This window comes from Fringilla coelebs, assembly GCF_963513975.1.
Source record: "Fringilla coelebs genome assembly, chromosome: 29".
Classification (NCBI taxonomy): Eukaryota; Metazoa; Chordata; class Aves; order Passeriformes; family Fringillidae; genus Fringilla; species Fringilla coelebs.
The window spans coordinates 870,178-880,705 of NC_140055.1; the positions used below are offsets into that span (position 1 = coordinate 870,178).

At 65.7% G+C, this 10,528-nt stretch overlaps 1 protein-coding gene across 1 annotated transcript; it reads left to right on the forward strand.

Moving 5' to 3' along the window:
- The first annotated feature begins 140 nt into the window (after positions 1 to 140).
- CRTC2 (CREB regulated transcription coactivator 2) lies at positions 141 to 10,301 on the forward strand. Its single transcript, XM_084223182.1, has 14 exons — positions 141 to 321; positions 3,348 to 3,449; positions 3,563 to 3,673; positions 3,771 to 3,832; positions 4,542 to 4,610; positions 5,121 to 5,224; positions 5,316 to 5,345; positions 5,479 to 5,558; positions 5,647 to 5,696; positions 5,840 to 6,084; positions 6,659 to 7,083; positions 7,822 to 8,025; positions 8,806 to 8,980; positions 9,136 to 10,301. The coding sequence occupies exons 1-14, from the start codon at positions 151 to 153 to the stop codon at positions 9,354 to 9,356; spliced, it is 2,049 nt and encodes a 682-aa protein (XP_084079308.1). The 5' UTR covers positions 141 to 150; the 3' UTR covers positions 9,357 to 10,301.
- Positions 10,302 to 10,528: the final 227 nt, after the last annotated feature.

Sequence of the window (10,528 nt, forward strand, 5' to 3'; positions counted from 1 at the left end):
TTTCCCAGCGCTCCCTGCGCAGCGCCCGCACAGACCGCTGGGAGTTGTAGTCCAGACACAATGCACGCCCTGTAGTTGGCGCGGCCTGCTGAACTACAGATCCCGGCGTGCCGCGCGCGGCGGCGGCGGCGGAGCGGCGGAGCGGGGAAGATGGCGGCGGCGGGCGCGGGGGCCGGGCCCGGGCCCGGCGCGGGACCCTCGGCCGGCGCCGGTGCGTCCAACCCGCGCAAGTTCAGCGAGAAGATCGCGCTGCAGAAGCAGCGGCAGGCGGAGGAGACCGCGGCCTTCGAGGAGGTCATGATGGAGATCTGCTCCACACGGGTGAGGACGGGCCGCCGCGCCGGATGCGCCGCGGGGCGGGGGGGGCCGGGGCGGAGGGGCCGTGAGGGGCCGGGGGGGACCGGGGCTGAGGGGGTGGGGGACCGGGGGAATCGTGAGGGGCTGAGGGGGGTCTTGAGGAGCTGGCGGGGGCCGTGATTTGGGGGGGTCGTGAGGGGACGCGGGGCCGAGGGTGTGGGGGGGGCTGGAGGGGTCGTGAGGGGATGGGGGGGCCCGTGAAGAATTTGGGGAGGGGGCTAGAGGGGGCTGCGAAGATGGGGGGGAGTTGGAGGGGTCGAGGGGTGCTCTGAAGGATTTGGGTTGGGGGCAGAAGGGTCCGGGAGGGTTTGGGGGTGTTGGAGGGGGCTGTGAGGATTTCGGGGATTTTGGGGAGGGGGTCCAGGGGGGCTCCGGGTGGATCTCGGCGTGTCCCGCGTGCCGGCACCGCTTCCCAGCGGAATGGGGGTGGGAGAAGGGTCCCGGATCGCTCGGATCCCACCCCGTGTCCCCTCCGGGCTCTGTCCCTGTCCCCTCGGGGTGCTCAGGGCGTGTTTGGAGCTGGGAAAGGCAGGGAGCTGCTCCTGGGACGGAATATCTGGGATCAATCCCACCCGGCAGGGAATGGGGAAGGCCGGGAGTGCTCCAGATGTGGAGCCGGTCAGGAATTGCCTCCCGAAGCCTGTGGGAATTTCGTCCCGGGGTTTGGTGGGGTTTGGTCCTTCCCTGCCAAACTGCAGGATGGAGGAGCGAGGATGAGGAGTGTGGAGTCCGGGGAGGCTCTTCCAGGGGATGGGGACAGCTCTGTCCCTGGGAAAACCCAGGCAATACCCAGCAGAGCTTCCAAAACCGGGAATTTTGGGCTTGGAGAGCCCCGAGGCTCCCGGCTCTGCGAGGACCTGGGGTCTGGGATGTCGCTGGTGCGGTGACAGGGACATCCTCGGAGAGTTTGGGGATGGGCCGGACTTTTCCGTCCCTTCCTGGGGAGTTTGGGAACGGGGTGGAGCATCCCCGGCTCCTCTGCCGTGCTTCCAGCCGCAGGGATTTTGGGGCCGTGTTTGCAGAGCAAACAGCTGGTTAATGTGCAGCGGGGCTGTCCTGATCCCTCCTGGAATTGTTCCTCTGGGAATCCACTCCCTGATCCCTGCCTGGAATACCCTTCCTGATCCCTGCCTGGAATCCACTCCCTGATCCCTCCTGGAATCCACTCCCTGATCCCTGCCTGGAATCATTCCTCCAGGAATCTTCTCCCTGGTCCCTGCCTGGAATCCTCTCCCTGATCCCTGCCTGGAATCATTCCTCTGGGAATTCACTCCCTGATCCCTGCCTGCAATCGTTCCTCTGGGAATTCTCTCCCTGATCCCTGCCTGGAATCGTTCCCCTAGGAATCCACTCCCTGATCCCTGCCTGGAATCATTCCTCTGGAATCCTCTCCCTGATCCCTCTCTGGAATCATTCCCCCAGGAATCCACTCCATGATCCCTCTCTGGAAACGTTCCTCTGGAATCCCATCCCTGATCCCTGCCTGGAATCTCCTCCCTGATCCCTCTCTGGAATCATTCCCCCAGGAATGCACTCCCTGATCCCTGCCTGGAATCATTCCTCTGGAATCCCATCCCTGATCCCTGCCTGGAATCTCCTCCCTGATCCCTCTCTGGAATCATTCCTCTGGGCATCCTCTCCCTGATCCCTGCCTGCAATCGTTCCTCTGGGAATTCTCTCCCTGATCCCTGCCAGGAATCCACTCCCTGATCCCTCTCTGGAATCATTCCTCTGGGCATCCTCTCCCTGATCCCTGCCTGGAATCATTCCTCTGGAAATTCTCTCCCTGATCCCTCTCTGGACTTGTTCCCCCAGGAATCCTCTCCCTGATCCCTGCCTGGAATCATTCCTCTGGAATCCCATCCCTGATCCCTGCTTGGAATCTCCTCCCTGATCCCTCTCTGGAATCATTCGTCTGGGAATCCCCTCCCTGATCCCTCTCTGGAATCATTCCTCTGGGCATCCTCTCCCTGATCCCTGCCTGCAATCGTTCCTTTGGGAATTCACTCCCTGATCCCTGCCTGGAATCCTCTCCCTGATCCCTCTCTAGGAATTCCTTCCCTCATCCCTGCCCGATCCGTTCCCGTGTGGGATCCTCAGTCCCCCAGCTTTGCTCCGTGCTTCCTGGCGTTTTTCCCGGCTGTTTCAGAGCTGCTCCTGGATTCCAGACTCCCACAGGGATCCTGGCTCACAGCTCCACGCTCGATCCCAAGACCTTAAGCCCCAGCGCAGCTCCGGGCGCTAATCCCGCCAGCTGCTGCCTAAATCTCCTGGTTTTTTGGGTTGTTTTCCTTGTTTTTCCCTCTGGATCTGGATTTCCATGGTTTTACACTCAGGAATTCGGTGTTTCCTGTTCCTCAGCTGCTTTTTGGGCTTCAGCTTCTCTTTCCCTGGGGTTTCTCCAGGCTTTGAGCAGCAACATCTCTTGGATCTCTTTCAGGACCCCGGGCTCCGGAGGGAAGGGGGATTCCTGTGGGTTCAGCTCAGGGAATTCCTCCCTCCCCGGGGACCTGGAGCAGGGGTTATCAGGGGAGCCCTGCTCTGTCAGGATGGGGGGGTTGGGCCATGCCCTGCTGCTGGAGGGTGCTGGGGGCCGTTCCCTTTCCCGGGAATCCCAGCTCTTGGGTGTTTTCTGGGATCCCGTTATCTGCCGCTATGCTTTGCTGTGACTCCTTCCCCCGGCCTTGGGTCCCGCTCCGCGCTGGAATCTCCGGGATGGCCTTGGTGTGGATGAGGTGGAAAATCCCTCTGGATCTGACCCCAGACAGGGACAGGGGGAGCCAGGCTCAGCCTCTGCTCTGGGACTGTGTGACAGGGATCCCCTCTCGGGATCCTCATCCATCCTGCTCTGGAGCGCCCGTGGATGCGGGAAGGGGCCACATCCAATGTGCTGGGTGGGAAGGGGAGCCTGGGTGTCCCAGGGGGCAGTTTGAGGGGTGCTGGACACCCCAAGACCCCCATGACGTGTCCCCCACCCCGTGTCCCCCCAGCTGCAGGCGCAGAAGCTGCGGCTGGCCCACAGCCGGGGGCCCTTCTACAGCGGCTCCCTGCCCAACGTCAACCAGATCGGCACCGGCGTGCCCGAATTCCAGGTGACTCCAGGGGGGCCTGGAGGGATGTCCCCCGATCCCTTCACCCTCTCCCACGATGGGGAGCTGGCCCTGAGCCCATCCTGGGTGGGCTCAGCCGTTCTCCCTCCCCTCAGGGCCCGTCGCCGCTGGATTCCACGCGGAGCACGCGGCACCACGGGCTGGTGGAGCGCGTCCAGCGGGACCCGCGCCGGATGATGTCCCCCCTGCGCCGCTACGTCCGGCAGATATCCTTTGTGTCCCCTCAATGTCCCGGTGCTCCCACCCTTCCCACGAGATTTGGGAGCCCCTCACTGTCCCTGTGGCCCTTAACGTGCCCCCCACATCGACAGCTCTCCCTACGGACCCACCTACCTGTCACCTCCACCTGAGCCCAGCTGGAGGAGGTAATTCCCTGCTTGCCCCGGATCCTGGGTGCCCATTCCCATCCCTTTCCCATCCTGGAGGAGGTCATTCCCTGCTTGCCCTGGATCCTGGGTGCCCATTCCCATCCTGGAGGAGGTCATTCCCTGCTTGCCCAGGATCCTGGGTGCCCATTCCCTTCCTGTTCCCATCCTGGAGGAGGTCATTCCCTGCTTGCCCTGGATCCTGGGTGCCCATTCCCATCCTGGAGGAGGTAATTCCCTTCTTGCCCTGGATCCTGGGTGCCCATTCCCATCCCGTTCCCATCCTGTTCCCATCCCGTTCCCATCCTGGAGGTTCGGGGGTGGAAGAGGCTCTGGCACAGGGACCGTTCCTGGGGTTTGGGATGGGGGCAGAGGGAAATGCTGGGAGAAGGGTGGGGGGAAGCTCCCACCTCTCAGATTCCAGGATTGTCCCACAGAGTGGGGTTTTGAGGAGGAATTTCATCCAGGAAAAGGGGTCTGGCTGAGGGGAATCCCCAGGGACAGGTGACAAGTCTGAGCTCCAGCTCTGTCCCTGGAGTGTCTCTGTCCCAGTATGGGGTGTGACAGCCATGTCCCTGTCCCCATCCCATCTCCCTGCCATTCCCAGCCCTCCCAGGGCAGGGAATGGGTTCCTGGATCACTGAGGGCTGCCCTGCCTCCCCCGTGGCTCCTTGTTCTCCTCCCCTGATCCCCCTTTCTCCCTCTGCAGGACCATGCCCTGGAGCAACTTCCCCATGGAAAAAGGACACTTATTCCGGCTGCCCTCAGCTCTCAACAGGTAATGGATGGATTGATTCTGTTTCCTCCCCGTTCCCAAGCCAGGCTCCAGCCCTTCCTTGGAACCCCTGCAGAGGAGGAGGCCTTGGGGACCCCCCTGGGGAGGAGGTGACCCCTGACTCCCACTTGGGGCCCCCCGCTGGAAGGAAGGGTCCCTTTAGCTCCCCTGTGCCACAGCTGAACAATGTCCCTCTTTGTCACTCGTCCCAGCAGCCTCCTCTGCCTTGGAACAACTCATTGGGAACACCCTGGGTGCCCCCAGCCCCTAAAGGGTCCCCAGGGGGTCCCTGGGGGTCCCTTTGTCCCCCCATGCCGGGGTGCGGTGGGAGCGGAGCCGGTCTGGGGTGCAGGGAGAGAGACCCCGGTGGGGAGGGGGCACCAGGAGGGCTGGGCTGGGGGGCACAGGGAGAGAGACCCCGGTGGGGAGGGGGCACCAGGAGGGGTGTGGGGCTGGGCTGGGGGGCTGTCAGTGGGGTGGGGGCCGGATCCAGGCAGCTCTCCCCGTTGCCAGGACGAATTCCGACTCGGCGCTGCACACGAGCGTGATGAACCCCGCGCCCCAGGACGCCTACCTGGGCCCCTCACAGGCCGGGCCCCCCCCCGGCCGCCGAGCTGGTGAGCTCCCCCCACTCCCCCCGAGGGTCTGGGGGCTCCCAGGACAGCCCCCTCCCCTTTGTGCTCTCCTCACCCTGCTGCTCCCCCACAGGTTTCCTGGACGGGGACTCGGACAGCAAAGGTGAGCGTGGCAGCCAGCTGTGTCCCCTGTGTGCTGAGTGTTGTGCTCCTTCTCTCTCTCTGTGCTGGGGGGCTCTGCTGTGACCCCTCTGTGCCCCCTCCTCCAATTGACCCCCCCCCCGTGCCCTTGCCAGTGTTTCTTTTCCAAGTGCCTCCCATCGAAGAGAACTTCGATGACAACAAGCACTCGCTGAAGCCCTGGGACGCCAAGAAGGTGGGTGGGGATGTCCCCCTGCGTCCCCCCTTGCTGTCCCCCCCTTTGTGGCCTGGCCTGGCCTCATTCCAGAACTTTGATCCCACAGCTCTCGTCCTCCTCGGCCCGGCCACGCTCCTGCGAGGTCCCGGGGATCCAGTGAGTGCTGGGAGGGGCTGGCATGGGGAGGGGCTGGAGGTAGGAAAGGGGATGTTTGGAGGCAGGTTTGGGGCTGGAGCTGGGTGAGGGACGCTGGGGGAGCCCTGCTCCTGCCCTGATTCTGTCTCTCCCCTCTCCCCCAGCATATTCCCATCCCCGGATCAACCTGCCAACGTGCCCCTCATGCCCTCGGCCCTCAACACGGGGGGGTCCCTGCCCGACCTGACCACGCTGCACTTCCCATCCCCCCTGCCCACCCCCCTGGACCCCGAGGAGGCCCCGTACCCCCCCCTGAGCGGGGGCAGCAGCACCTCCAACCTGGCCACCACCATGACCCACCTGGGCATCAGCGGCACCGGCAGCGTCGGGCTGGGCTACGACCCCCCAGGTGAGCCGGGACCCCCTCCCTGCACCGGGGGGCCAGAGAGGACCCTCAGGCTGGGAACTGCTCTGGGGGACACAGGGACCCAATAAAGATGGGGACCCCTGGCCAGTGGGGGGGGGACACAAAGATCCCCCCCATCCCCACGAGGTGTCCTGGGGTGGCTGTGGCAGCTGCAGCAATCCCGGTCTGGGACGGAGCCTCGGCAGTCTGGGAGGGGGGTGGGGATGGATTTGGGGGTCCTGTGGGTGTGTGGGGGGAGCCCAGCTCCCACCCTGTTGCCCCACGGGGTCCAATGGCTTTGTGGGTCCCTGGGGGGAGCCCAGCTCTCATTCCCTGGGCTCTGACGGTGTCAGGGGTCTCACAGGGGTCTGGGAGGAGCCCATCCCCCACCCCGGTGCCCCCTCCCCCTGCTGTCCCCCTGCCCGGGGTGTGTGTCCGTCCCTGTGTCCGTCTCCATCGTTTTGGTCGCTCCGTTCCCCCTCCATCCCCCTCCATCCCCCCGGGGAGCCCTGCCCGGGCCCTCCCGGGGCTCGGGGCCGTGCCAGGGTAACGGTGCTCTCTGTTTTTGTCCCCACAGGACTCCCCTCACCTCTGCAGAGCTCCCTGAGTAACCCGTCCCTGCAGTCCTCCCTGAGCAATCCCAACCTCCAGGCCTCCCTGCGCAGCCCCTCACTCCAGGCCTCCCTCAGCAACCCCTCGCTCCAATCCTCCCACAGCAGCTCCTCCATCCCCTCCTCTCTCTCCAACCAGTCCCTGCCTTCCTCCCTGTCCTCCTCGCTCTCCAACCCCTCGCTGCCCACGTCCCCCCGCAGCCAGCCCCTCCAGTCCTCGCCCAGCAACCCCAGCCTGCCCTCGGGGCTGGGCGGCTCCTTCGCGGCCACCTCGCCCCGCCGGCGGGTCCCGCTCAGCCCCCTGTCCCTGCCCGTGGCCGGCGACTGCAGACGGCAGCACCCCAAACAGTTCTCACCAACAATGTCACCCACATTGTCCTCCATCACCCAGGTACGCATCGTCCCCACGCTCCAGCGCCGCCGCCTCCTCTTCCTCGGCCTCTTCCTCGGCCTTCTGCTCCTTTCCCTCCTTCCTTCTCCTCCTCCTCGACCTCTTCCCACTTGTCTTCTTCCCCATCCTCCTTCTCGTCCTTCTTGTGTTCCTTCTCTTTCTGCCTTCTCTTTCTCCTCTTCCCCATCCTTGTGTTGGACCTCGTCTTCCTCCCCTTCCTCAGCCTCTTCCTTGTCCTCCTTCTCTTCCTTTCCCCTTCCTTCTCCTCCTCCTTGTCTTCCTCCTCATCTTCTTCCCCATCCTCCTCGTGTCCCTCCTCTCTCTCTTCATTTTCTTCTTTTTCCTTCTCCTCTTCCCCATCCTTGTCTTGGACCTCCTCTTCCTCCTCTTCCTCACCCTCCTCTTTGTCCTGCTTGTCCTCAACCTCCTCGTCCCTGTCCTCCTCTTCTTTCCGCTCCCCCTGCCCTTCACTTCTCGTCTCGTTTCCATCCTCATCTCACCCACACCCCAGGGCCCCCCTTCACCCTCCCACCCCCCACCCCGTGCTCAGGGCCAGCTGAGGGGGGGGGGACCCCCGTGTCCCTTCCAGGCCCCCCTCCCCTCAGAGGGGTCCGGCTGCAGCCACGGCTGATTCGGGGGTCTCAGGGACGGTTCCTGCTGCAGGTGCCGGGGGGGCTGGGGGAGCCCCCCACGCTCGGGGGGCCGTGCTGACGCCCCCTCCCCACGTTGTCTCTGCAGGGCGTCCCCCTGGACACCAGCAAGCTGCCGGCGGAGCAGCGGCTCCCGCCGTACCCCTACGGGCAGCCGGGGATGCTGCTGGGCTCCCAGCCCCCCCCGCGGGCCCCCGCGCCCCCCCCGCGCCCCTACAACCCCCCCTACGCCCCCGGCACCCCCCTGGGGCAGCCCCTGGCGCAGCCCCCCAGCGACTTCGGCCTGGGCAGCGTGAGTGGGGCACGGCGAGGGGGCGTGGGGATGGGGGGGGCAAGGGGGACATGGGGACAGGGGGGCAAGGGGGGACATGGGGACAGGGACCGTCAGGAGGGTCCTTGGGGTGGGGGACAGGGGGACAGAGGGACATGGGAATAGGGGGGGCAAGGGGGACATGGGGACAGGGACCGTCAGGAGGGTCCTTGGGAGTGGACATGGGGACAGGGGATGCTGCATGGGGGACATGAGGACAGGAGGGGCAAGGGGGACATGGGGACAGGGACCCATCAGGAGGGTCCTTGGGGGGGTGGACAAGGGGACATGGGGACAGGGGGTGCAAGGGGGACATGGGGACAAGGACCACTCAGGAGGGTCCTTGGGGGGGTAGACATGGGGACAGGGGGTGCTGCATGGGGGACATGGGGACAGGGGGGACAAGGGGGACATGGGGACAGGGACCCCTCAGGAGGGTCCTGGGGGGTGGACATGGGGACAGGGGGACATGGGGACAGGGGGGGCAAGGGGACAGAGGGACATGGAAATAGGGGGGGCAAGGGGGACATGGGGACAGGTATCTTTCAGGAGGGTCCTTGTGGGGTGCACTTGGGGTCAAGGAATGCTGCATGGGGGACATGAGGACAGGGACCCATCAGGAGGGTCCTTGTGGGGTGGACATGGGGTCAGGGGGGCAAGGGGGACATGGGGGTGGAGACCCTCTGGGTGGGTCACCGGGGGAAAGATGGGGACAGGGACCCTCTGTGGGGGTCTCACCTCATGTGTCCTCCGTCCCCACAGCTGGAGCAGTTCGGGATCGGGGAGAGCCCCCCCGGGAACAGCGGAGGGTTCCCCGAGGAGCTGGGGGCCCTGAGTTACCCCCCGAGCGAGGGGGGCTACGACCCCCCCGGCCTGAACCGCCCAAACCTGAGCAACTGCAGCCGCCACGGCCCCATCCCCAACATCATCTTCACAGGTGGGGGGGCCTGGGGGGGCTGGGGGCTGTTTGGGGGGTCCGTGGGGTGTCACGGAGGGTGGGCTGGGGGCTGTTTGGGGGCTCCGGGGTGTCACGGGATGGGGGTGAGGGCTTGGCCCTGCTGACCCCCGTGTCCCCCCCACCCTTCCCCACAGGCGACTCCCCCCCCGGGCTGTCCAAGGAGATCGCCACGGCGCTGGCGGGGGTCCCGGGCTTCGAGGTGGAGGGGGGGTCCCTGGGGGGGCTGGGGGGGCTGGAGGAGGAGCTGCGCATCGAGCCCCTGACGCTGGACGGGCTGAGCATGCTGAGCGACCCCTGCGCGCTGCTCACCGACCCCGCCGTCGAGGACTCCTTCCGCTCCGACCGCCTCCAGTGAGCCCGGGGCCGCCCCGGCCCCGCGCCCCTCCCGCCATCCCCGCCCCCGGGGCCGCCCCCCGGCCCCGCCGCCCGCTGCGCTCCCGCTGAAACACCGGGAGAGCACCGGGAAAGCACCGGGAAAGGCGGGAACGGGCGCCCAAACCCGGCTGGAGGGAGCTGCCCCCAGCGAGCCCCCCCAGTCCCACAAAAAGGGGCGGGGGGCTCCAGCCGGACCCTCCAAACTGTTGCTGTCAAGGGCTCCCACCGCGTCCGCTGAGCGCGCCCCCCACCCCCCAATTCCCACTCCGGGGATTGGCCCCACCAGTCGCTGTCAGCCCGGGAAAGTCCTGGGAAAAGTGGGGAGGGGGCTCCAGCCGCGGCTCTCAAGGGCTCCTTCTGCTCCATCCGACTCCAGCGAGGCTGGGAGGGGTCCCCAGCACCCCCCAGTCCCCCCCCAACTCCCACCGGGTCCGGGACCACCTCGGAGTGGGGAAAACTGGGGAGGGAGAGACAATCCCAACAATCCCCCCCCAAAACAAGCCTGGGGGGTTCCACCCAGCCCCCTCCCCTAATTCCCACCCCCAGACCCCCCCCAGGCACCGTTCTCCTGGGAAAACCCCGGGAAATTTGGGGAGGGGGTCGCAATCCAGGCACCCCCAGAGGGCTGTACATAACCCTGTAGGTAGAGACCCCCGGGGGGGGGCTGGGGGGGGGCCGCTTCTGCCTTTACTTTATCATTTTTCCGGCTAATCATCATGTTTAAGGAGAAATCCCGCTCCCCCCTCCCCAGTATGTACCCCCAGCCCCCTCCCCAAATTACCCAGCTGCCGGGGACGTGTAGAAAGCACTTGTAACTTTGCCCCCCCTCCCTCCCAAAATTGCCCCCCCCTCCCCCGGGGGAGCGTGGGGGGGGCCCGTCCGCGGGTGGGGGGCCCTGGGCCCCCCCTGGAGGGAGCCAGAGTGATTTATTATTATTATTGTTTTTTAAAATATATTCTATGTTAATTAAATCCCCCCCTCCCCGCTGGTGTGTGGTTGATTTTGGGGAGGGGGGGGTTAAAAGGGGGGGTTCAGTCTCCCCCCAGCCCTGCCAGGCCATTGGGGCTGGGGTCGCTTAGTGGGGAGACAACAAGGGGGTCCCTTAATGGGGAGGGGGGGCAAAGGGGTCTCACTTTGGGGGGGCAGATAGGA

Excerpts from the sequence above, each read along its gene's own strand:
- CRTC2 (XM_084223182.1), top strand. The coding sequence starts at position 151 with ATGGCGGCGGCGGGCGCGGGGGCCGGGCCCGGGCCCGGCGCGGGACCC. Across the intron at positions 3,833-4,541 it reads CCTGAGCCCAGCTGGAGGAG|GACCATGCCCTGGAGCAACT; the intron begins GTAATTCCCTGC and ends CTCCCTCTGCAG. Across the intron at positions 5,346-5,478 it reads CGGGGACTCGGACAGCAAAG|TGTTTCTTTTCCAAGTGCCT; the intron begins GTGAGCGTGGCA and ends TGCCCTTGCCAG.